This window comes from Clupea harengus, chromosome 5, assembly GCF_900700415.2.
Source record: "Clupea harengus chromosome 5, Ch_v2.0.2, whole genome shotgun sequence".
NCBI lineage: Eukaryota > Metazoa > Chordata > Actinopteri > Clupeiformes > Clupeidae > Clupea > Clupea harengus.
This window is the reverse complement of record NC_045156.1, coordinates 26,137,329-26,163,886: the sequence shown is the minus strand read 5'-3', so window position 1 is coordinate 26,163,886 and position 26,558 is coordinate 26,137,329. Positions and strand designations below refer to the sequence as shown.

At 41.8% G+C, this 26,558-nt stretch overlaps 1 protein-coding gene across 3 annotated transcripts in view; it reads left to right on the top strand.

Moving 5' to 3' along the window:
- The window catches only part of cadpsb (Ca2+-dependent activator protein for secretion b), a 77,749-nt gene extending 52,502 nt beyond the window's left edge, over positions 1–25,247 (top strand). For 2 of the 3 annotated variants that reach the window (XM_031568308.2, XM_031568306.2), the window contains 20 exons: positions 2,227–2,363; positions 2,577–2,764; positions 4,658–4,759; positions 4,928–4,991; positions 5,336–5,459; positions 8,290–8,325; positions 10,660–10,766; positions 11,168–11,197; positions 11,806–11,814; positions 13,382–13,538; positions 13,954–14,095; positions 15,496–15,663; positions 17,406–17,561; positions 18,080–18,233; positions 18,341–18,415; positions 18,559–18,642; positions 19,899–19,931; positions 20,487–20,594; positions 23,554–23,658; positions 23,950–25,247. In XM_031568308.2, the coding sequence (XP_031424168.1) occupies positions 2,227–2,363; positions 2,577–2,764; positions 4,658–4,759; positions 4,928–4,991; positions 5,336–5,459; positions 8,290–8,325; positions 10,660–10,766; positions 11,168–11,197; positions 11,806–11,814; positions 13,382–13,538; positions 13,954–14,095; positions 15,496–15,663; positions 17,406–17,561; positions 18,080–18,233; positions 18,341–18,415; positions 18,559–18,642; positions 19,899–19,931; positions 20,487–20,594; positions 23,554–23,658; positions 23,950–24,126 (2,156 nt within the window). In that variant the 3' untranslated portion in view covers positions 24,127–25,247. The remainder of the gene's footprint in view (positions 1–2,226; positions 2,364–2,576; positions 2,765–4,657; positions 4,760–4,927; positions 4,992–5,335; positions 5,460–8,289; positions 8,326–10,659; positions 10,767–11,167; positions 11,198–11,805; positions 11,815–13,381; positions 13,539–13,953; positions 14,096–15,495; positions 15,664–17,405; positions 17,562–18,079; positions 18,234–18,340; positions 18,416–18,558; positions 18,643–19,898; positions 19,932–20,486; positions 20,595–23,553; positions 23,659–23,949) is intronic. The other variant, XM_031568307.2, reaches the window with a different exon arrangement.
- The last annotated feature ends 1,311 nt before the right edge of the window (positions 25,248–26,558 follow it).

Genomic DNA, 26,558 nt, shown 5'->3' with positions numbered 1-26,558 from the left:
ATGACATTGGAAATCACAGTGTCCAGTTGCACTTTTTCCCTTGCATGTGATTCTACACTATCATCAAACATCCACTGAATTGTACCCATTCATAGTGGCTACTGTTCAATCTGTCCATATTGGATGCAACATGTTAACAGACAATTGATCATTTTTCCTGTTGACCATTCAGTCTGATTTGGACAGTGCAGTGACTGGGGAAATCGGTGTTTGGTTTCTAGTAGTATTAGGGCTCAGATGTTGTTGCATTGCATACAAATAAAAGAGTAAAAAAATGCCTTGTGAGCTCTGTCACATTTTAAAAGCACACACTCCTTTTCCAACTTTGCTTTCCAATCCTCTTTAGCCTCTGGCAAACCTCTCCATGCTGTCACACTCCCTTCTCCCTAAGCTTGATGTTAACTTTCTCATCCTTGACTTACTTAATCTCTGTGATATTCATCTCTATCGCCCACCCTTGCACGCTCTCTCTTCCTCCAGTTCTCTCTTTGTCTTTCTATCTACCCTCCCCCTCATTTCCTCTGTGCTTCCTCTTTAAATTCCTGCCAACTCCTTCCTTTTATCTCCTTCTCTCTCTATCTCTCTCTCTCTCTCTCTCTGTCGTGCCTACACGTGCACTCTCTCTCAAGTCACTTCTGTTGCTTACACCCCTACCCCCCCCCCTCCCCGCCCCCCCACCCCCCCGCAACCCACCCATCACCTGACGTCTATCCTTCTTTTAAAAACCAACCCTTCCCAATGCTTAGTCCTCCTCACACAGTTCCAGTCATGAGGCCCTTCCAGACACCATCCAGTTATCTACACAGGGGTGGGGGGTGGGGGGGCTGGGAGACACCTGCTCCCCCGGGGTTTCAAAATGCCCTGGCCCTGTTTAGCTTAACATTGAAGCAATAAACGGGTATTTGTCATCAGTGTGGTCATCACCCCCCTTTGTCCTCATTCGGTCCACTGTGATGACTGAAGTCATTGTCACCGTCCAGTCCGTCACCATCGCTACACCATTCACGAGCATCCATCACGGCGGTCCTCTTGTCAGCCTCACTCACCCCCAAGTGATGTGACAGACTCCTCTTCACATCTCTCTCGGAAAGGGATTTGAATGACCTCAATGATGTAGCCTGTCTAGCTAACACATCAGCTTTACTGCTGTATCACACTAGCAGTGTTACTATTTAATACATCAGGAGTAGTATTGAATGCATCACTAAGTAAACATTAAGGTTAATCTTAGAGCATTTTGCAGCTCTTTTTGTTAGATGAATACATACTCTTGCCAGTCTAGAGTGGTTTGCATAATGCAGTAGTTCACATATTGTGAGCATAGTCTCCCCTTTGACAGCACAGTCATCTACTTAGGTTTCCATTAGGAGTGTCTACTTGTTTGTGGTGACCTGTGATAACCATCACCACAAATAGGCTGTTAGGAGCCACCTGTCTAAGTGATAGACAATTATAGATTTAGGTTAGGCTAGATTTCGATTCTTACTGTATGAAGCTGCTTTTGGCAACCCCAATACATTTCAATCCAGTGTGATTGGGTAAAATGCAATCCGCTGAATTTTGGAAGCAGTTCTTCCATTTTGATTTTGATTTTTTTTTTTTTTTTTTTTTTTTCTCTTGATGAGACAACCTCAGTGCCAAGTTAGTCTCGCTTTTGCTAGATATTTGGCTACCTTCTGTTTTCTGTCCTTGACACTTTTCCAAGCACACAAATCAACCCTACCTAAGAGACATTCACCAATCATGAATGGCAGAATCTATTGTCTACACATGACTGAAAATCCATTGCAATTTCATCATCAATTCAGATAGAGTACGGTCTACAGGGATGATTGGTGATCTGACACAAATACCCCACTGAAGGTAATCAGTGACAGAGACAGGCAAGCACCCAAAAAGGCTCTGCATGCGCATCTAGAACTACTGCGGTGGGGCTGAACTGCTCCCAAGATTTCGCCCAGTCAACCACATTACCACCCCCAGCTCAATCTGACTTGAGACTCTGCTTGACTCTGCTGCAAGTTGACAATGTACAGCAATGTAAACATTTTCTTTGGTTTGCCGTAGATCGTAGCGAACAGCGAGAGCAGCTGTTGTTTGTGCTAAAGCAGAGCGAACGCCGCTCCTTTGCTGTTTTGTACTGACTCTCTCTCCTCCAACCCCCCCCCCCCCCCCACCCCACACCTGTCCCCTTTCCTCCCCTCCTCCTCCTCCATGGCCGGGCAGATGCGGACCGGGCCCAGAAGCACGGCATGGATGAGTTTATCTCGGCTAACCCCTGTAGCTTTGACCACGCTGCTCTCTTTGAGATGGTGCAACACCTCACTTTGGAGCACAGAATTAATGACTCCTTTGCAAGTCTGGTGAGAATTCTTTTTACAGGTAGTACATGTCATGGGGGGTAGAGTGAGTTAGGGGGGATCATAGTGTGCCAGCTCTAGCTATGTTGAGTCTGGTTCGTAACGGAATGAAAGTGGCTGGTGTAGATTTCTGGTGCTGGGTGATCAGTACATGCATGAGCAGTGGGAGTGAGCTGAGTTGCTGGGCCCTGAGTATCCCCCTCTCATGTATTTCAGGGATGGTTCAGTCCTGGTCAGGTCTTCGTTCTGGATGAGTACTGCGCCCGGAATGGTGTCAGAGGATGCCACAGACACTTGTGTTACCTTGGTGACTTGCTGGGGAGGGCGGACACTGGAGCCATGATCGACCCCACCCTACTGCATTACAGCTTCGCCTTCTGCGCCTCACACGTCCACGGCAACAGGTACAGTGTGACCAAGCATGCGTGCAGCGCATCAGGTAAAGTCTACCTTAGCTCTCGTCCATGATAATATGGTACAGCCTCACTCAGAATGGGAAGAGTTTACAGATTCCAGGAGGGGGGACTCGGTATGGCCTATGGTTCTCATCGTTCATGTATTCATTTCAACAGCAGTCTCATCACACATAGAGCTGTTTATCATACAGTACAAACGTTTTAAAAGTTCATGCTGCAAAAGTTCAGCCCAGTCTATCTTTACTTCACTCACCCTGGTTACAGGTGAATAGATTAGCTGCGACCCCCCCCCAACACACACACACACACACACACATACACACACACACACAGACACACACACACACACACACACATCCAAATGTACCAATGCACACTTGCACCAGATGACCAGACTGCGAGGCACATGCTCAGAATGTGCTCAGTGCATCTATTAACCAAAGCATTCGGTGTTGAATCTGGACATTATGTCCAACCCAGAAACTCAGATAAACCACCCAAACCCCTGCCACAGTGTGACACAGAAAGTACCCCTAGAATGGTTATATTTATCACAGGTGCACCAGGTGCAGGCCACAGCAGACCAGACGAGTTCAACACATGTCCATTTCCATTCAGGTCTGTTCATTCACTGCATGCTGACAGCCGCTAGTGTTTCAGTTAAGATCCAACATGTGTTTTTTAGTATTGTTTTTCTGCATGCTTTTTTCACATTGTTTGAATGTATCTTGGTTGACTTAATCCATTTTATTAGTTTTTTTTATGTTTCTATGTATTGCTTTTGTTAATGACAATTCATCCTCAGAAACATCCATTGTGCTCTTTTATTGTCATTTTTTTATTTCTCAATTGTTTCTTTCTCTACCCCTCCCCTTTAGTTATTAGTCTGTCTTGTTCACCCCATCCTTGCATTCCCTCTAGTCAGAAAGAGAGTGAGTCGCAGGGGGCTAAATGTTCTAAAGTGGGGAAAAGAAAAGCATCTCTTAAAAAGAGGATATCTAAAGCTCAGCCAGTCCCTCTGCTTGAAAGGTAAGACGCTCTGTGTCCCAAACCAGCCCTACAGTAGCTGGCAGTAAATCTGTTTCATGTGGTTCACTGTCAACTGATGCTGTGTATCGTCTGTGTAAGTATGATTATGACAGAGATGAAATTACACTAACTTTAAAAAAAAACATCTCATGTAAAAGCAATATAAATGTTTGTTATGAGTACTACAGAAATCCTCCAAATTCACTAGTACCAGCATAAGTCATCAGTGACTATTAATTAACAGTGTGTTTGTCACTGGGATAAGATGTATACATACATCCCAATGTGCTAAATCGTCCTATGCTTTGTGAAATGCTATTTAGCCTATTGTGCTGCTGTGTGTGTGATTTACGAACTGTTCATTGCCGTGCTATAGTGTAAACATAATAAATAACTGAAATGAGATAATGGCTTTATTACTGACATATCTGGAAAAGAACAGAACCAGGTAAAGAGCACGCACACCCCTAAATGTACACGTTGCATTTCCTGTGGAAATACATTCTTATCTGAGGGTTAGAGAAGCCACTTCAGATATAGGTTCAGTCATGAGTAACCAAGTCACAGATCACCTAGGCCTTGCCTGACACATAGGGATATGTTTAACAGACCATGGCATTGCATAAGACCCACAGTCACATCAGTGCCTTGCTGGTTAAAGCCATGCACAGTTGCACACATTGGGGATGGTACATGAGAGAATTTCCTGGGCTTGCCTTTTGGTTTTGGCTGAGCTTTGATACGATGGCTGATCGTAGGTGTGTGTGTGTGTGTGTGTGTGTGTGTGTGTGTGTGTGTGTGTGTGTGTGTGTGTGTGTGTGTGTGTGTGTGTGTGTGTGTTGGCATGTCCAGGCCAGATGGACTGGGAACCGTGACAGTGGAGGAAAAAGAGCGCTTTGAGGAGATTAAAGAGCGCCTGCGTGTACTTCTGGAAAACCAGATCACTAACTTTAGGCAAGTATCATTCTCCATTGACCTTCTCTCTTGCCTTTCCACGGTGCTTCTATGCAATGAATGAACTGAATCAAAAAGGAACAGTTTGGGGTTTCTATTAAGATCTCTTCTGTAAAGGTCACCAAGGGTCAAACATCTCCTCTAACCATAATATCTGTTTGCATGTAGGTACTGCTTCCCCTTTGGCCGTCCTGAAGGAGCACTGAAAGCAACCCTGTCTTTGTTGGAGAGGGTAATACCAGCTGCCGACCACAAAATTACACACCACACATTCGTGCCTATTTATTAAGGAATGTCCATGCAAACACACACTATCTCCAAGTCCTCCTTTACTCCATGAAGCAGAAGAAATGATATTATTATAACCATCTACTGTTGTTGTTGATGGTTGTCATCCCAATGAGAGAGCATACTTAACTGAAATCACCCACCTTATGAACGCCAGCTTTCGAATCAAAATAATCACATGATTATTGTACACAAACCACCTACTTTGACTTTGATAACTGTACATAATGCCAATCTCTACAAAAGAAAGTATTCAATGCCGGAATCTTTATCCGTGTGAATTGGCAGGTTCTGATGAAGGACATTGTGACCCCTGTACCCCCAGAGGAAGTAAAGGGTGTCATTCGTAAATGTCTGGAACAAGCAGCTCAGATCAACTACCAGCGGATAACCGAATATGCCACTGCGGAAGGTGACTAGCTCTTTTTGAAAACTGAACTCTAAATGCACTTTCTCCTGGCTATGCTGCAATGTAATGAGGGCTTACATTATTTGTAATGGCCTGAATTTGCAAGGTGGTTCCATACAATTAGGGCTATGAGCATTATGTTATATAATCTTACGTTGTGTCCTTGAACAAGGCAGTTTGATGATATTTAAATGTACGGTTATCTCACTCACTCAGACCCCTACTCCACAATATGGGTTGTTTGGAACACTTAGAAATTGAACATGTTTTTAGAATGAATCCAATGAAAAATGCCTTAAACAGACGAAGTGAAGTCTACTGTGCAGAGCATGACTATCTGTAGTGTACTTTCTTGATGCCTTATTTCCAAACATTATTCCCAATGTTATTTTTTAGTTCCCTTTCACAGTGGCTGGGATTTTGTGATGAACAGCCCCCTGCAGCCCAGATCTGCTGTGTAGTGCCTTGTCAGTTGTGAATTATGCACAGAATATCTAATGGTTTTCACATTGAGACAGGACATGGATTGCATATCCAGAAATTCTGCAAAGCATTTGGGTGCTTGTTGTGTTCTGTTTCAGGTTCTTTGAGTGTCCTTTCATCTGACTAACCCTTTGCCTTCTTTTTTCTAGACCAGGTTTACAGTTGAGGAGAGGTAGATGATGTGTTCTTATTTGAATGGTCACAAGGTAAAAAAAATGCCCTCATATTCCTGTGGCCGTTGGACAGTCTGCTGTCTCATCTCTGATATCCTGTGAGAGCGGAGGACTGGTCAGAGACCGCAATCTTACCACAACAGTACAGGACTCTGCCTGTCAGCTCTCACTTAATACGGTTCTGAGTTCTCATTCTCTTTTGGCCTTTGTACACCAGCTGAATAATGGACCCTTTCCATTAAAAAGCAATGGAAACCGAGGGAGAGTTGTGATGTAACCGTTACAAAGGTTGCCAGAGACATAACATTAGTCCACATCTGTAGCTGCTCACTTATCTAAGATGTCAAACTGCCCTGGCTAGAAGCCCTCCTGCTGTTCCCTCTCCTCTAGCTGGGTTTCTCTCTCCTGCCATTTCCCTTTCGATTTTCTAACAACCCATCCCAACGGGGACCATTGATTCACGTTCCCCTTCTTCTCCCTCTGATCTTTGGCTTTACCCTTTCCCTGTTTTTTGAAAATCCTTTGTCTTCTTTTTCCCCTTTGTCATTGGCCCAGTCACTTGCACCCTTATCCCTGTGAAACAAGTGACTTCCAGGCCAATGTGCATAGCGTGTTGGGAGTGTATATGTGAGGGAACTCAAATGTAAAAAAAAATGATGAAGCAGTGTCCCATAGTGCTTCAGTGAGGTTGCAAAGACTTGATTTATTAGTTACTCAGAGCTTGTCCTGTTTTTGTTTATTTTCGGAACAGCAAACAAAATGGCGGCTCGCTAATCCGCCCACAGCTCCAATTTGCCTCAGCCATCTCTCCAGCCTTGTCCCGACACACTATGCAGCTCCTCCGAACTCTGACCTCCTCACCTCTGACCCCCAAACTCTCGCATTGCCTCCGATTCCTTGTCTTGTAGGGAAAAGGAGGGAAATGTATGAGCACCCTGTCTTCTGCTTGGCGTCTCAGGTGATGGATTTAACCATCCGTGAGTACCCCCTCCCTCCCCTCCATCGCCTCCCTGACTTCCATGGCCTCTCCATGCTCCCCCTACTCATGCCCCTGTCTGCTCTCCTGTTGTCACATGTCATCATATCTGTGAGGGGACGGGTGGGATGGGTGAAACTGAGAGAAAGCGAGAATGAGTGACAGAGAGAAAAATGAGACAAAGACAGATCTATCTAGAATCCTTGGCCGCAGTGTCAGAAATGTTCTCATCTGTTTCAGCTCAATCCTCCTCCTCCTCCTCCTCCTCCTCCTCCTCCTCCTCCATCTTCTTCTGCCTCTTCATCCTTCTCCATAGACAGATAGATAGATTCTTTACAGATCCTGAGGGTAGTTTAGGAGCGTAGAAGGGACTTCTTGTCCCCCCCCATGCCTTATGTGATGTTATACATTTCTGTGCTCCCACTTGTGATCTGAATGCATTTTTTTTCCTTTGCTTCCTATGCGTCTCAATGTAGCGTCTCCAGTGTCGGTGGTGTTAGTTTGTGAGGGGCTGTGTGCTGCAGGGGTGGGGGACCGGGGGACAGGATGTGGGTGAGAGGGACTGTGGGGGACCACAAGCTGTAGGCGCAGGAGACGAACAAGAGGAGGACAGACGTTTTTGTGTGTAGGCATGCTGACTTGTTTGTGTTTTTCTCCGACTTGAGTCACCTCTCACCAGTGTGTCCTGTTAAACGATGATAAGGGCAGCTGTGGCCACATCCTGTTCAGACATAACGAGCATTCTGTTTGTTTGTCTATCTGTTTGTTTGTTTGTTTGTTGTTTTTTTTTCAGTGCATCACGTTCCTGCCTCTTGTTCACTTTGATTTTCTTTTCCCCTCCAGGCAGATGTCTCAGAGTTTTAAGGGCTGTGTGTGTGTGTATATATGTGTGTGTGTGTGTGTGCACAGCGAGATGTCATCACGTCAAAGTGTCTGCGTGTGCGTGTTTATTTATTTACATGTGTGTTCATGTGCCTTTTTCATGTGTGTCTCTGTCTTGATAAATGTGCAGATTTTTCATGTGTCAATTTTTTCATTTCCTCAAGGGGAATGTTCCAGAAACAAAGGTCAAGGGTTACATACTGAGCAGTGACAGATCCAGACACTCGCTACTGGGACAGCAAACCATTTCATTTTTTATGGCATTGTGCATTTTGCTTATTTCTCATCCCTATTCCTCTCCCTCTTTCTCTTTTTCAAGCTGAGAAAGCTAACAAGGATCCAAAACAAGATCCAGGTGAAGCCCTTTGGGTTTTACTTGAGGCCCTAAAAACTAAAGTATCAGTTTAAAATCACACAACCTATTACATGGAAACACATAATGAAGCATGCCATGACATGTTTGTGGTCTCAACCCTTTAAGATATAGCTGACTGTTTGTGAGGATGGTATACTTTTAAAGGCATTGCTCATTACATATTTTGTGTAAGTACTAGGTTTGGTTAAAACAGACATTTCCCAAAGAAGATAATTTTCTTTTTTAACCGTAGTGAGCAATACTATCTCTCACAAATATGTAAATTGCAGCATTTCCAATGTGTTAAAATGTGATGTGCACGTATATAAAGGACTCTTCACTAGCGTTGAGAAAAACAGTATATGTTTTCAGTAGATGTTGGGTGATATCAGTTTTTAACATCTAAGCTTATTTCTGGCCCTGCTCTGAGGACCTTAACCCAGTTGATATCACATTGCATTTGATATACCCTTTGGGGCTTGTGCCACATAGTTTAACACATTGGGTATGGATGAAGTATGGTGGCTGCCGTGGTAATTCATTGTTGTCACGGTGGCCATGTTCACTACTTCATATCCTGAGAGGCAGCCACAACTTGGAAGGGTTGTTTTGAGGAGAGACTTTGCCTGGGTTCTCCTTACAGTCCAGCCATCTGCATGTCAAACAGTCCACCCCCCCACTAAACTAAGAGCCTATGGAGATGGAGTTCACTGAAGGCCATGAGAACTTGCCTTCCGTTTCATATGGAATAGTGAGCCACTTCAGAAAATGAGGGTCCACCACTTAATCAGTGAGGTAACGAAGGCAATGATCTATCAGTAGTTAAATAGGCAATCCCACCCATCAGTGACGTAATAATAGTAAGTAATATAATCGCCAATCAAATCGCCAAGACCGTGGACAGCTAAATATTATTTTTTAATTAGTATTGGACTAAAGCTCAATATTAACTCCACGCTTCAACAAGTGCTTGCACAATCTTAGTAATGGTCATGGTAACTAGTAATCTACCTCTCTCTTCTGCTGTGATTCAGGTCACTCTTACACTCAAAATAATAACAAGCTGAAAACCTTTCCTCTTCTTTCTACTCTCCTCTGAGAGTCTAATTTACTTCATGCCACATCGATGTTACTCGTATACCGACCATTTCATCAAATGTTGTCCAACAGTCCACCTGTCTGCAGTGTGACACTGACCACAGATCAGAAGCGCTATGCATGATCCATATGAAAGGTGTCCAAGAGAGACTCATGAGCTGCGTGTGCCTCCCATACCAAATCCATAGCTCAGTCTGCCCACTCTTCTTGTTCCCATTGCATGCCAGGCGTCATGACATGACACATGACAGCTTATCTGTAACACCAGCGGTCTGTGTGAATGTCACTATTTCCCCTCGGACCTCATGTCATCTCAGCACAAGCTGAGCTCACCAGTGGAGGTCACCAGTGTCAGTTTTATAGAAGCAACGGTGTGGAATGAATGACCTAGTAAGATCACCTCTATTCCTATGCAGATCAGGATAGGGCAGACAAGAGTGATGATTTCATACCAAGGTGAAAGCACTTCACTTTGACATGGCCCATATGACATGCCCCTATATGTTCTTGGAATGGCACTAGGTTTCATGTCCAGGAGGAGATTCATATCTAACTTGTCATGACACATGCAGCGATTGAACTCGGCATACTCTTTGCACTATAATTGAAATGACCCTAATCCCCTCTTCTAATGTCGTAATGTCCCCTACAGACATATCCATACACCATACATCATGTCAATGACACTGTCATAAGGGCCATGTCAAACAAAGTGGCTCAGAACATGTTATGGCCTAAAGTGCCACGACAATGGCCTGTTTCCCAGACATGGATTAAGGTTTCTCTCAGACCAGAGTTGGGGAATTTCTCTTCAGAATTCCTTGCAGTTTCAATCTAGTCTTAATCCTTGTCCAGGAGACCAGCCTTGAGAGTGACACTCCCCTTGAAATGATACTCAAACTCTCCACACTATGATAACCCATGATGTCATGTCTATCAGAGGCTACCACACAGTTTTTGTCAAATTTGAAGCCATTCATTTGTATGGTCTTTGTCTTTATTACAAGGGTCATTATAAGGCTGTGTCACAGTCCTAATAGACTCAATGACGTATCATTTCAAGCGCCAACAGCACTTATTGGTCCTTACTGCATGTGCTAGGGTTAGACGGAAAGGGCATATTTTAAGAGACGTGAATGCATGTTAGCAGATAGAGCTTTGATTACATCCCCCCCCCTGAGCGCACGTGACTGGTTCATCTCCGCTGACCTCTTCTCCTCTTGCCATCTGCTGCAGAGAATGCCAGCCAATTAGCCACACCGGCCAAGAAGCTGGAGGACACCATTCGTCTGGCTGAGTTAGTCATTGAAGTCCTCCAACAGAATGAAGATCACCATGCTGAAGTGAGTGAATTGCCCCCCTCCCCTCTCTTTCTAGGTTTAATTTTTCTCTTTCTTCTTCATTTTAAGAAACAGCACATTCAGTGTTAATGCAGGGTTAGATGGCAGGAGTGGATGCATGACACTGTTTTTTTTTTTTCAATCTCTCCTCTGGATTTTTGCTGAGAGATTTCTGTTACTTCCTAAATGAGTTGACATGCTAAGGTTGAGTCCTAGTTCTAGTAAAGGTCCAGGCGCAGCCTCTGAAATCAAATATAGCCTGTGTTATTTTTTCAAAGAAGTCACCAGAAAGAGAAGACAGTGTTTGCATGAGTAGATGCACATTTGGTAAGACATAGAGGTTATCCATTGTGGCCTTTCTGAGATGTGCAGATTTACTTTATTCTTCTGAATATGCTTAACAGGCTGCAGTCTCAAGTACTGGAGATCAATCGGTACAGTATAAATGTTTATCTCTCCTTTTAGTCCCATCACATACACTTTCCCCTGTGCATGTGAGCTATTCAGGCAAAAGACCTTGTTTTTTTGTAAACTGGGGTGGGGGGGGGGTAAAGGGTGGAATGTTACACTTGTTTTTTTAAAGTGCCTGCCTGCATTTAAGATCTGGTGACCCAACACTGATAAGTCAGTGTCATCATCCTAGAGTAGTGTGCATGACTCAGATAAAGTGAATAATGATACACGGTCAGTATTGATACCATTGGAGATTAATGCAGATTCTGCACCAGTGTGCAAAAACATGGCCAATGCAAAGGAAATGAATAGACAGCATGCAGTGATGGCATTCACTCAGTTTAGTTTTACAATTTCAAAGAAAAAACACAAATGCCACTGCATGTGGACTCTTTGCCTGACTCCCCTCAATGCGTTATAAAATGGCAACTGGTGTTGTATAAAATGTGGAGAAGATCTAAAAAGAGATCTGTGCAATTGCAGAGGTGTAATGCCTGCCAGACAGTTTAGCACAGATGTGTGTGACTGCAATGAAGAGATTCGTCTCCCTCTTTTTTTTCTGTTTTACATTCCTGATGGGCTTTAACAGGGGAAAGAGGTATGTGGTAAATGAGAATGTGTGCAGCCAGCTCCCTTTAACACCCGTCAATGGCTTGTGCATGTCCTGCAAAGGGTACTCACCTTCTCCCCACATTACTGCCGCTAAATGAGGTGTTTGCGGGGATGTCTGCCTTCAAGACTAGCGTCCTTCAGTGCTTCAGCACAGTCTGGACTCTGTTGTGACAGCAGTGCTTGCGTGCAAAGCTTGCAACCTTGCCTGCTGCATCAGCTGTTCTCACCAGGGCGACTGTGTCCTTAGCCAACATGCACCCTGTTCTCCAGTCATGACAGCCTGGCCTTGACCCACTCCTTCCCTCTTATCCCTTATTCTCTCTCTCACACACACACAGACTTCTCCAACATTCACTAATGCCCCACCCAAAGCCATCCCAACCCCCTCCCTTTCTCCAAGTCCATTGTTTGTAGCTCGATCTGGTCCCTGCTTGTTCAATAGTTAGGGATTTTAGGTTGTTTTGGGGGGACAAGTGTGGGTCAAAAAAAGGACCAGGTAAGTGTTACGGTAAGTTCAGATACAGCTTGTGACCCCTTTTAACTGAGTTCATCTAGGCAGGCAGATGACTGTGTGACTGATCAAATCTGAAACCAAATATAAATAAACAGCATGCCCCCAAAGGGAAGGATTAAGCTCTTTATGGTTTAATCACTTCCCTCTACTGAGTTTGTCAAATGCAGATTTTAGTGAGAAAGCGTAAGCCATGCCAAGTCCACAAGCAGGCTACAGCATCTTAGTTAAGACTCTCAAAAACAGTCTGAAAACTGTGACCAAAACAGGAAAAAAAAAGATTACCACAAATACATACAGAAATAGCTCCATAGAACTCCATTTGACCTTGAGGAAGGTCACTGCCTGCTTGTCGTCCTTGGTTTGTCTAAGACAACGCGCATGGTCCAAAGGTGCATCCATACCCATCGACAGACAGTGGCACCAGGATGTGTACAGAGGACACTTCCATCTTCCATCCAAGAGGAGCGCTGCATGCAGGGAGAACCTCTATGCATGAGAGAAGCATCCTGATGGTACCATGAACCCTGGCTCTGTAGAGTGTGTGCTGATAGGACAGACACAAACTGGCACTACTGTATGTCACAATGACCCTATTTGTATATTGTACACATTAGTGTCGGTAGATACAATTGCCTCATAAAACTCATTAATGGAACACACAGAGTGCACGTACTGACAGCTGCAGACCAAATTGTTTTCTTAAGAATGTGGCAGCTGGCAACAACTGTGTTGCTTATTCTGGCACATTGTAGGTTTCATTGATGAAGATTCATGCAGCATGGATTTATACTTTTTCACCTTGAAGGGGAAAGTCTTACTAAGTACCAAAACAGGACACTAGATATTTAGACTAAGACTTGTCATTAGAGAAAAAGACATGCCACTGAAGGCTAAAAGTTCCTCGTTTGTCAAAATAACTTTGATGGTGACGGCCAAGTTCTGATTGAACTCGTTGGTGCAAAGTGTCAAGTGTCTCAAGTGACTGTGGCCTGTTTTTCTCCCCTTCCCTCTTGCTGCTTTCCTGCATCGGTTTGTCCAGGCCTTCGCATGGTGGACAGACCTCATGGTTGAGCATGCAGAGAACTTCCTCTCCCTTTACGCCGTGGACATGGATGCTGCATTAGAGATACAGTCTCCGGAGAGCTGGGACAGCTTCCCACTCTTCCAGCTGCTCAATGACTTTCTGCGGTTGGACTGTGAGCAACCTGACCCTTTTGTTTTCTGACAGTCAAACACTTACTGGTGCTGTATTTTTACTCTAAAAAGTGAATGTTGCAGTCTTTATGCAAAGAACCTTTTCATATTTGAAGTTATTTCTCTTTGTAAATGGTGTAAATGGGAAAACTGAAAGAATTACATGCAAAAATGTGATCCATCTGCTAATTTATTCAACGTACTTAGAACCACAGATGTTTTTAATTCTCATCTGTGGTTTTGTTCCCTTCTCACCTTCTCCATGGTCTGAATGTCTTCCCTTAAGAAAAGTCTTACCTTTAATATGGGAAGTCAGAATAGTGGAATATGTAATATGCTTAAGTGTGAGAAAATGATGGCACCTGTGTAAGAATCATGATGCAACTGTTTGCTTTCTTTCTGTTGCCTCCCTTCCAGATCACCTGTGCAATGGCAAGTTCCACAAACACCTGCAGGACCTGTACGCCCCATTGGTGGTGCGATATGTGGACCTGATGGAGACCTCCATTGCACAGTCTATCAACAGGGGTTTTGAGCGCGAGTCATGGGAACCAGTGAAGTAAGAGACGCTACTCTGAATATACATCCAGAGAACATAGTGGATAGCGTAACACTCAGCCATAATACCCTCAAGAGATAATGTGATATAAAAACAAATAATCTTTCAATTTCAAATTTTTGTTTACCCCCTTCGACAAAACAACACTTTACTGTAAGGTCTTCATGCTGATATAAACCCAAAATGGAGATCTAACCTTGTCAGTTTTAACAAACAGTTGTCTGAACCTATTTTCCCAGTGGTTTATGCTTGAGTGGTATAGTGTAAGGTGGGTTGGCCATTTTTATGTCACTACTGTACTACATTATAGTAACGCGATTTTTGTCACAACTAGTTTTTGATGTAAGAGAACTCAGTCAGGTGGTTGTAGCTTTGACTTTAGAATATAGTAACAAGACATAGAAATAGCAAATAAGGCAAAATCACACAGTGTATCACTAAAACAGTATATTACTTTTCCTGCAGGTCTCTCTGTACAATTCCTCTGTCATCTTGCAGTTGTCTAGACTGTATCACTTGACCTGATCTGATCTTACTGTAAAATCACATGTTCCATATATATCTGTGACGTTTAGCATTAGAGCCTGCCACTCTCCTCATAATTTGTTCATGGTTTAACCTTCCATTCACCATCTTTCCCCAGTCCTTATCCATACAACTTGGACACATTAACTCCTCCAAACACAAAGTCAAGCCTAACAACTTTTTTCTCCGATATAGTTCCACAATAACCTTTTTTTATGTAATGTTGACATAGAAGGGGGTAAGCAAGTTCAACAGAGAGCTTTTACCTGTCATTCTTGAGGGAAATGATACACATAAATAATTTCAGACTCAGAGGTATTTTACTCCTTTCTAAGGGCCTCCCAGTAAATCAACTATTTTTTGTTTCTTTTGTTCTGTGAAGCATTGCTTCTCTGTCTTCACTGTTGCCCGGTCCTGTATACCTCCTCTTTTTTCTGTTTGACATTGTTAAATGTCCCTATTGTTGCTTTAAACGCCCCCGTCAATAAGCCTATCATGCATTTTCATCTCATCACGTCTTCTTAAAAACATACTTTAACTCCAAGCTTCTACAAACTTATATGCTTATGTGACTTTTCAATTCTATAACGTATTAGACTGCTTAAGATGTGGTCTTGACCACCACAGTGCAAATTAAACGTATGTATTTTTGTATATGTTTTGCAAGACAAAATGCTTGAATATTTTATTTTCTATAGTCTTTTTTTAACAACCAATTTGTATGTGTGCTTTTTGTACCTTGTCAACAAATTATATTTTTGGCTTTGGTTTATTCAGCACTTCTGTTGTGACAGTGTATGTCATATTGTGTTCTGCACCATCCACATCATCACTGTTATGGATTTTTTTTCTTTTCTTTTTGTCTGTTTCTACAGGAGTTTAACAAGTAATCTGCCCAATGTGAATCTACCAAATGTGAACCTACAAATCCCCAAAGTACCAAATCTACCTGCCAGTCTGCCAGTATCTGGACTATCTGTTAACCTTCCACAAATGCCTAGCTTTTCCACCCCGTCTTGGATGGCTGCTATTTATGACTCTGAGTGTGTATTCAACAAGTTCACCTAAAATCTGATGAATTAATTTACAGTTGTTTGGCATGAAGATGTACTTTTGTGTCCTGTAACTGCCTTCTCAAAAAGTATGGCCTTTTGTCTATTTGTGGACTTTTATTTTGTCTATTGCACAACTGCATCCCAAAAACAAATTTGGGATCAAAGGTTAAGGTTTTGGCATCAACAGCCATTTTCATGCCAATTGCACTGCAGGGGGATATGGCTCGACCTTGACCTTCACTGTGTGAAATGAGAACCTTTCAAGTTTTTCATTTTTCTCAGTGTGCATGCCATTGTGATGAGGTCTGAGATGGAGAGATCTGGAACACCACCAAAGCCTTCCAGCTACATTTGATTTGCTTCCCCCATTAAGAGGGATCCCGCTTTCACCCAATTCGGTTAATATTTGGTTAAATCACACTACCAAGTGATTCTGCATCTCTCCACAATGTCAGCCCTCTTCTCTGTTTGAAGATCTATCTGAAGGGAGCTAATAAATGATAGACCCATAGCACTCCATAAGACACTCTAGACGCTTTATGAATGTAAGCACATTTTGACCAGAAGCAGATGGCCGTTCTAACTGTGGGTAAGAAGGTGAAAGAGAGAGGAGGAAGGCATCCATGGTTGTTGGTTGGTGGCAAGTGGAGCTCCCCACTCTCATGACACATAGATCTGTCTCTGCATTATCTTATGCACTGAAGCTATGCCCACTTCAGTGACAATAGAAACAAGTATTTCCCCCTTCAGCACCTCCTCCTCCAGCCCTTCTCACTCTTCCACACTCTTGCCACACCCATCTATATCTCTACTCAGGATGACAGCGTCTTCAGAAATGACTGCATGGTGTGTTTGACCTCAGCAACCCCCTCCCCTTCAGCGTCGGGCATGGGTGGTGAGAGAGCGCCTGGTCTTTGTATTGTGTTTCTGTCATGGACTGTTAGCTCTTCTGCCTCTTCTTCTTCTTCCCTCAGAAAAATGAAGCCCATGTCTTTGATCCCTTTTGTAATGTCCAAACAGCTTTTGCTTTGAAAATCTATTTGTCAAAACCAGTATCTTTGGACATGGCTACACTTTAACCAGCCACTAAGCCCTAATATGCTAGACAGTTTTACTACATAGACAGTGCTTCTCCTAATCCAACTCAGAACTTTCTCTAGGGTGTAAAACCTCTGAAGACTTGCCCCTGCAACCGCTGTATCTGTGTAGACAAGCTGTCACTAAAACACTGAAAGCAGTCTCACAGCAGTAGCAGTAAGGGCGCCAATAAGAAAGAGCTTTGTCCATTCTACATGCCTTCTCTCACCATGACATTTCCAAGAACTCCCCACAAATGAAACCATGTTCTCAGACAAGGCGTGCATGAAGTCTGTTGCCCCGTCCCCCACCCCACCCCCTCCACAGGGTTAATAACCACTCCAGATGGTTTGGTTATTGTTTTTTCCTTTTCTGGACAGTTCTGTCTACTTATTTTGCCATACGCTGACTGAAAAACATGCCACCTCTGATTTTGTGGAAATATCCACCCCAAACTGGAGAATTTGTCCTCTAACAGCTCCAATAACAATTCAGTCAGTATGTGGTCAAAATAAAGCAAACATACCCAAATGTGCTGTACTATTACTGAGCCATTCTAGCCCTCTGCATCCCCATGACAGCTCTGTGTGAATGTGGGTCGGTGAACCATGACCCCTTACTCTTGACGTCTGACATGTCCGTGTGCCTCTCAGCAATGGCTCTGGAACATCCGAGGACCTCTTCTGGAAGTTGGAGGCCCTGCAGACCTTCATCAGGGATCTCCACTGGCCTGAGGAGGAGTTCGCTAAGCATCTTGATAACCGCATGAAGGAGATGTCTAGTGACATGATTGAAAATTGTGTGAAACGGTACATGTAAAACATATGTGTATGGGTCAGTCCACTGTGTGGAATACAATATATACTTACATTATATACTTGGCAGGAGTATTATCTTGGTACACTTTTAAGGACATACACAGAGTTCGAAATGTCAGCACTTAAGAACAGAGACAGAAACGTAATTTTTCAGCTCACAAAGGCATACGTTTAACACACATACATCCTTGATTAGAGTCAGAGGTTCATATTTCCCTATCAATAGACACACAGTATAGGACATTCACAGTTCTGAGATTCTATTTGGCACTCTGAGATTCTTTTTGGCACTCTGAGATTCTTTTGAATGAAGAGTGCATTACAAATAAAATAAATAATAATTATTATTATTATTAGTTGTTAAAGTAGTGAACCACCGTCAAGGCATGGCTCTTACTCACAACTAATTCTTCACTTATGTGAAGAGTAATGACTATCTAGAAGTCTCTGAAATTTCAAACAGGTTTTCTTCTGTTATTTAAATCCATTTCTTGCTTGTTGTGTAACAGCACCCGCATGGCATTTGAGTCCAAGCTGACGAAAAGCAGCCGCTCCACAGACTTCCGAATCCATCTGTCCATATGCACCATGTTTAACCTGATGGTGGACGCCAAGGACCAGTCAGCTAAACTTTGTGCAATGGAGATGGGGATGGGTACAGAGGTAAGGACAAATATGAGACCTAGTGGTCCGGAATGATACATCTATGTCATTTATATCTCTGTCCTTGTGCTAAGGTCTATGTATCTTTACCCCTGTCTCTTGTTTAGAAACAGAAACATTCTCAAATAGATGAACTCATTGAATCGAGTGTCAAGGAAATGATCTCTCTCTTGGTTGCAAAGGTATGTAACAAGTACTATCAAAGTACCATTATTAGATGTGAATGCAATTCGTTTTTGGTTGATGAAGGACACTGAGTGTTTTTGTAATTAGATGGATGAAATGAAACCATAAACACGGTTTTCTTGTTTGTTCAAATGTTTAGTTTGTTGCTATTCTTGAGAGTGTGTTGGCGAAGATATCCCGTTACGATGAAGGGACACTGTTCTCCTCCTTTCTGTCTTTCACAGTGAGTATATCATGCTACCCTTCATAGCTGCTGAACCCCTTTGGTATCCAGTGGTTATATACAATCAGTTATATAGAAACCTTAATAAAAAAACCTTTATCTTAATCAAATATCCAATAGTTTAAAAAAAATCACATCTCCTATAGTACCAAAGCAGAGGTGGAAATCCCAGGTTTATAAAGTAGAGGTTCTTTGGCCTCCTCCACACCTTGGATTCCCACGAGACAGTATCTATGGACATGGCCATTTGTATGAATCCTATATTCATTGGAATATATGAATGCACAAAACACATATTTGATGCTGTTTGAAAGGACCACGGAGTTGCAGCCATGTTTTGACCTAGGCCATAGGGCATACACAAAGAGCTAATCTCACTTCGACGAGCCTCCTTTTTATTCAACAGTCAAAACTTGTAAACCATTGTTCATAAAAGCAATAATAATATTGTCCTATTCAAAGTAAAAAATAACATATTATGCAACACATACCACAACTTCAAAGTGATAGTCTGACAATCTGATAATTGTGTTTAGCAAACGGATGGAGCTAATGAGTGATATCAGCACTCTTAAGTGCACTGGAAGAGTGGAAGCATGATGCTGTACAGGCTACACTGGAAATTCCCTAATTGAAAGATCTTATGCAAAGATAAACCACTATGTTTGTCCTTTTAAAAGTATTAGCATTGCAGTTTTTTGCATACAGCAATGCAATTGAACAGTCAACTAACTATTTTTGATGAGGCACTCAGAGCACTTTTGGATAATGTTTTCATTCATTTAGAAGATTTAGCTTTAAATTATATGTAAGGGATATGCTTAACTTATTTAAAGTTTTGAGACTTGCATGTGCATTTTAACATATTACTTCTGAAATGAATTCTATTCTAACAACATTATTAGCAACATTTCAAAAAATTAAACTGGTGTTACCTTTGCATATGATCCTTAAGGCTTTGCCTGATACGGAAAAAAATGAATGGTGTTATTCTGGACTTTTCAAAGCTACTGATATGGTTTGTTTCGATATGTCTTGATTTGCAAATGTGAACAAAAAACGAATATGGGTTTTAAAGGGGTAATAAAGATTTGGTTTTGCAATCATTTTAAACCTAGTTTCATACATAGACTGCACCAGCCAGAGGACACCAAACTGACTATTATCTGCTGTAATAATACTTCAGTAAGACAGTTCTATGCATGCTTGTGTTGTTAGACTCCTTTACTGTAAAGACAATGTTTTTTTGATTTCAGGTGAAAGCGGCCTCAAAGTATGTGGATGTCCCTGTAAGTGGTCACGCCAGTTTGCCTTTGTGTGTGCCTACTGTCTGTGTTGTGTCTGGTGTCTTGAAAATATTTAAATAACTAACAGTATGTATGTATACTTTTTTCAAAATGCTGGTGGTGTCTACAATGTCTACCTCACAATCAACCAGATGTGTTGACTTTATCAGAATTTGGCCATTTATTAAAATCACCTTGATCACTTTGTATGAACAGTTATGACAACATGTCATGATCGTATTAACTTGCTAACCCCTTGACTGAAAAATAGCCACTTGAGCCAACATATTTGGTTGTGGCTTATCATTCGTTCATTTTGTGACGTATTACGTGTCCCCACCAGTGTTTGTATCTTTTCTGTGTGTTCCTTTCCTATTTTAACCCACCATCTGCCTACCAAACAACTCCTTTCATTCTTTACTTTTCACGTTGTCTCTTTTTTTTATGTTGCCAGCTTGGCCCGGACTCTCTTGGAATAAATATTGTAAAGTCTCAGTGAGGGATTGTCATAAACATTGTAAGAAAAGCTAAACCTCTCTGTTGTCCTGATTCTCATAGAAACCCGGGATGGATGTGGCAGATGGATACGTAACCTGCACTCGGCACTCTCAGGACATTCTGCGAGATAAGGTCAATGAGGAGGTGTACATAGAGAGGTTATTTGACGTAAGTAAGATGCCGCCTCCTCCAGCTCCACTATGGGAGGGGCCTATCCACAATGAGGCAAAACACTGGGGCAGAGAGGGATAAGTCACTTGAGAAAAAGAAACTAAAAACATTTCAATTCCAAGAAACTGCAGAGTCCGAGGTTCCTCTGTCGAGCTTTCTCTCTCTGTCACACACTCTTACTCTCTCTCTCTCTCTCTCTCTCTCTCTCTCTGTCTCTCTCTCCTTGCACTTACTATGAATGTTGTTAAACCCACTGTATTCCAGTGTGGCATTTTTATATCGCTTTTGCCTTCTGTGTACTGCGACATTTTTGCCGAAAGGCAAAGTGTTCAGCAACCTTTAGAAATGGGATTATTTAAAGCAGCGCTCTCCTGTACAGCTAAAATATTCAACTGGACATAACCAACCATTTTTAAAGTTTGTTCAGTTAAAAAATCCTTAATTTTATTGTAGTATACTATGACTGGTCTCTTAAGCAACTAACTGAAAACCCAAGTTATTTTTTTACATCAACTAAGACCTGTGAGGGTCAAAGATTGAGAGCACTGCCCTCTAAGCAGAAATAATCCCTGGTGATACATGTATGCTGATGTGGTCTTTGTTTTCACTGATGTTTTGCAGAATTGTCTGTGTGTGTGTGTGTGTGTGTGTGTGTGTGTGTGTAAGGGTTGTAATAGAGTGTAGTTATACAGTTGTGTGAAACATTGTCTCTTTTGCGGTGTCGTGCTGCATACATTTTGTGTCAGGGCTGTAGTGTACTTTAATGTGTTTAGTGTTAATTTGAGCTTGTGCAAATATATGCGTGAGTGTGTATACATGAGCAAGTGTGTAGGACATACAGTACGTGTGATTTTTGTGATTTGCGTGATATATTCAGTACATAAGTACATACAGTATGTGTGTCTTTTCAGGACACTTTAGGACTGTGTTTTATTTATTCATTGTGAAGCTATGTTGTATTGCATGTATGTTGTTTGGAAGGGCAGACTGTTGTGTATTGCAGAGTCTGTCTCTTTGAAGCTGAGCATCTGTGTTGTACAGCATTCGCCCCATCCGCTCGTTTTGACACTGTGCAATGACACATGGTCAAGACATTTGACTACCTGTGAATTCCATCCCCAGTGTCGTGGTGCTTCCTTCTCACACTCCCTCTCCCTCACCCATTTCTCATCCATGCGCTTTGCTCCTCCTCATCAGCTAACTCTCTTGCTCACCAGGACTTAACTCCTTCTGCCTTATTACCTTCTTCCTTTTTTCTTTTCTCTCAACAAAGTGAAACTTATCTCTTTTGACCTGCTGTTTTATCACATTCTGTTGAGTGGCATGAGTTAAGATCAGATAATCTACCTGTGTACATCTACTAGCATGACCCTCTGCTCAAAGCCCCCACTCTTACACACACAAGCTAATACTCCTACTAGCACCCACCAGCCTGCTCAACCTGCCTGCATGCAATGCACGATTCAGTGGACTATGTGAAGTGGACAGGCAATCCTCAATTAAAACCATTATTCAATTAATCAGATAAAGTGATCCACACCAAGCAACCAAAATGGCATCAATGAGTTTGAAATTCGATCAGTCTATCAACTAGCCAACTAACCAACAACCAATCAATAAAACAATGAATCTGGAATTTACCACCTCAGTTGTTGGGTTGGTTAAATTCAGTAATTAGTGATCATCCGCAGTTGTTTCAACCCAAGAAGGTCAAAGAAAATGTTCTTTCCTGCCTAGTCACTCCACAGAATCATAAATCAAAGATTTGAGCCGCATTCTATATAATTATGAGGTAAGAACCCTTCATGCATTCATACATGTGCTGTTCTCTTTTATCCGAGAAGCCTACAGATTTTTTGGGTTTGACCTCCATATTTGTTGTGCACTGATTCTAGTGGCATTACAGACTAAAGATTTCAGAAATGGTTGAAGAAAACAGTACTTTCATTGTTGTCTGTCAGTTTAATTTGCACACTTACTCATTCTCTTCCGATAGTATGTTTTACTTTACTTCCACTGGTTACTGTATGGGTGTGCCTGGTTACGTCACCAAAATGTATTCATACAAGGAGTTTGGTTTAGTTGGTCATATAATCCATAAACTCATATTCTGTTTGAGTTATGACCATGTCCATTGGCAACTCTTGACAGAAATTCTCGATTATGATGATAGATCATGACAGATAATGTTTATATTAATGTTTATATTCTGCTATATCTCAGAAGAATTTCAAAGTAATTAACACTAAACAGTAGTAGATGGTAATGTATAACAGCATTTGAATGTCAGTGCAGATGTTAGGAACTAAGATGACCCAAACAGAAATGTTAAGTAGGTTCTTGTTAGCAGGCAAGCTACTGGATTTGAGTACGTAGCCTAGTCTTCAGTGCCCTCTCGTGGTTTTCTCCAAAAGAGAATCAATGATTTGAATTCCCTTTGACATCACAGCAAAGCAATATGTATTTTCATACACATGATTTTTTACTATATCCTTCTTTTGCAGATTCAAGGTCTTCTTAGTTGGCAATGGAAAACAAGCCTTTTAGAGATCAGCCCAGCCTAAACTAATAAGAATTCAGTGTGTGTTCGTGTCGATGTCAACATGTCCTGCACATGTTGACTTCATATTTGTTTGAATGGATGTGTATTGTGTGTGTGTGTGTGTGTGTGTGTGTGTGTGTGTGCCCGTGTGTGTGTATGTGTGTATGCTAGATGTTTATTTATTAAGACTTTAAATAGAGCCAGCAGTGCTCTCAGAGAAGATGTGCATGAGTGTGAGGGAGTCTCAGTGTTACAGTTTCCGTCTCGCTGTGTGTCATGCTGCATGTCACTGTGATAAAGATGTGTGTATTTTATCTTGTCAGGACAGGCATTTTGTCCTGTTTGTATCTCTGTCTGTGGTGTCGGAGTGTGTGTGTGTTTTGCTGGAGAACACTGTGTCTGTGTGTGTTTCAGCAATGGTACACTGCGACCATGAACCTCCTGGCTACGTGGCTCACTGAACGCATGGACCAGCAGCTTCACGTCTACCAGCTGAAAATCCTCATCAGGATTGTAAAGGTGAAGTTCTGCCCCACACTTTCCTTCTGTAAAGTGCAGACCACGTCATGGCATATCCATTTGTTGCATTGCCCAGTAATGGCAATGCATGAAGATTTCTTTCCATGACTGGAGATGCAATTATTTCTGAATTGGACTTAAAAATAAAATGTCTGTCAATGTATGATAATTGCTGCTCTTTCTGCCGCTCTTTCTGTGGGAGGTATACAGCAACACAGCATGGTAGACTGATACTGTAGCTATTGAAATGTAGCTGACAGGGTGACTAAGTCTGTGATTTGCTTCTTACAGAAAAAGTACAGAGACTTCCGTCTACAGGGGGTTCTAGATTCCACACTCAACAGCAAGATGTATGACACAGTGCGTACCCGGCTGACAGTGGAGGAGGCCTCTGCCTCTGTGAGAGAGGGTGGCATGGCGGGCATCTCCATGAAGGACAGTGACGAAGAGGATGAGGACGACGACTAGAGCACTTACCTCCACCGGTGCCCCTACCACCACTACTACCGTCCTCTGACTCCTCACGCACCCACCCCCACTCCTGAACCCTAAACACATTTTAACTTAGCCTGGTAACTGATGATGCATGTAATGACTCCGTTTACTCAGACTAGCCACTCTAGGACCTCTCTGTTGACTCGAAACGCCCATGAAAAGAGTTCTCTAATTTAAAAAAAAAAGAATAGTAATTGTAACCAAGTAAAAAGATATAAAATTTAAAAAGTCTTGAAAAACATCGACATATTTAGCTGTGTCATGATATAAAAAAAAATAGCACCAATTTTTTTTTTTTTGATTCATTGATTTCAAAAATTTGTTTCTATGTGTTCCTAAGCAATATGGAGTACCATTTGTTTGACAATGTTGAGTGAGATTATTAGGTGTGTCCTTGTCCAATGCGATACATATATGGCGCTTTGACGTACTGTTACATACATTTATTGTACATTGTTGTGAAGATGAGTGTGTGGACCTTTTCTTTGTCTTGTCTCTTTTTAAGTGAATGCCAACTGCTTCGAAACTGAAAAAGGAACCTCTGTATTTTAGTTCACTGCTCTTTAAAGTAAATGTCTTCTCTTTGTCTGCGCATCCTCTTGTTAAAACCTCCACGATTTACTGTACATTCCTCCATCTGTATCAATGTTGCAGTTCACCAACAAGATAGCCATCTGTAACTGAAAAAAGTTGGTATTCCAGAAATGCAATATTATCATAACTCCGTCCTCCTGGAGATTATTCATTTTTTTATTTATTTACGAAATATTTATTTAAGCATTTGAACAAACATGAAAAAAAAAAATATTTCGAGTTTTAGAACTGAATTTGTCTTGTCTAGATTCTGGTTTGTTGAGCAGAATGAGGTATGTGCCATTTATTTGGATCTCACTGTTGTTTTTGTACATACAGCGCTGTACATTGCACTCTGAGCCATCAATGCATGCCTGTGGGTTAACCCTCTCCAAAAAAAAAAGCTTTTTGTTTTCTTCTGTGAATTAGCTGGTGAATTCATTCTTGCTTTTGCCTTATCAAAGCCAACAGTTGTAATATGCAAGAGCTGTGGCCTCTCAATAAAAAATAACTGTACAATACATTCATGCTCCCTGCTTTTGTCTTTTTCTTTTTTGTTACGGTCATATGCTTATTGTATACATAATTTTCCTTTTAAAATATTTTGTGAAATATTGTCAATAAATAACTGACTTCCAGAAGAGGGTTTTAATGCATGTTGTTATGATCATATTACGACGACATCATGTTATGTCTTCTTGGCTATTATTAGAGAATTACATACGTCATGTAGACCCCAGAACTGGGTCAGCATCGAGACATATTTGGATTTGATAGAAGACTTGTACAGAGTTAAAATAGTTTCAAAACTCACAAATAAATGTCATGCAATTCACAAATGTATTTGTTGATTCACAAAAAAATGTCACTTGTTTGACGAATGTATTTCCTGATTCAAATATAAATGTCTCGCCATTCACAAATGTAAACGCTGTTACACATATTTACAGACTAACGAACATGCATTTACAAACCGCCCAACATTTGTGAACATCCCTGCCTTCATTTTTAGACTTTTGTCGTCTTTTGTTGCGGATTCCCTCACAACTTTCTCAATCAGAAGTCAGAAGCTCAGATGTGTTGTTTTCCGCAATTGTATTGTAGTATTTAAGCCACAATAAGAAGATGGCCCATGGATTATCTTACTGTATCCATCCATCCTGTCCAGCAGTTTTCAACATGCAATTTCAACTGCCAATTTTGGAGTAAAATAAAGGTTTGTGCCTTAAAATAACAGCTTCAAAATAATTTTGGTGGTACAGACTTATAATACAGAAAATGGCGTCTGTGCCACTGCCACAGCAGTATTGCACTGTGTAAATTTGGGGGACAGGGCACGACACCTCTCGTGAGCACTACATTATGCTTTATGGCACAAACTCACACAACAACTACACCCCTCTGCTAGCTATAATAATCTAGCACAGTATTCTCTGTATTGACATCATGGCAGATGTTGGAGCCGTTTTGTAATTTAAGGTTCCAAATGTATATGAATTATTAATGTTGATAAGTTTAAGTTTAAGTTTAAGTTTTCGAATTATGGTTTAAAATTATGCGAAGGTGAATACTATGATTGCCATGTTCTGTCTGTTCAACTGTCTGGCTGATTGAATGATTGACACACGTCTAATTGACATGTGATTTAGGGACGTGCCAGTGCCGAGCCCAGTAGAGCGGAAGTGGCAAACAATTTTTCAACCGCGTTGACGCGTTAATGCGATGGAGAGCCTTTGTTTGAGTTTACAGAAAGACAAATAAATCACTCTATACTCGAAGACGCGCGTTGTCTGGATTATTCCGCTCTCAGAAGTGGCATCTGAAAAGCTGCC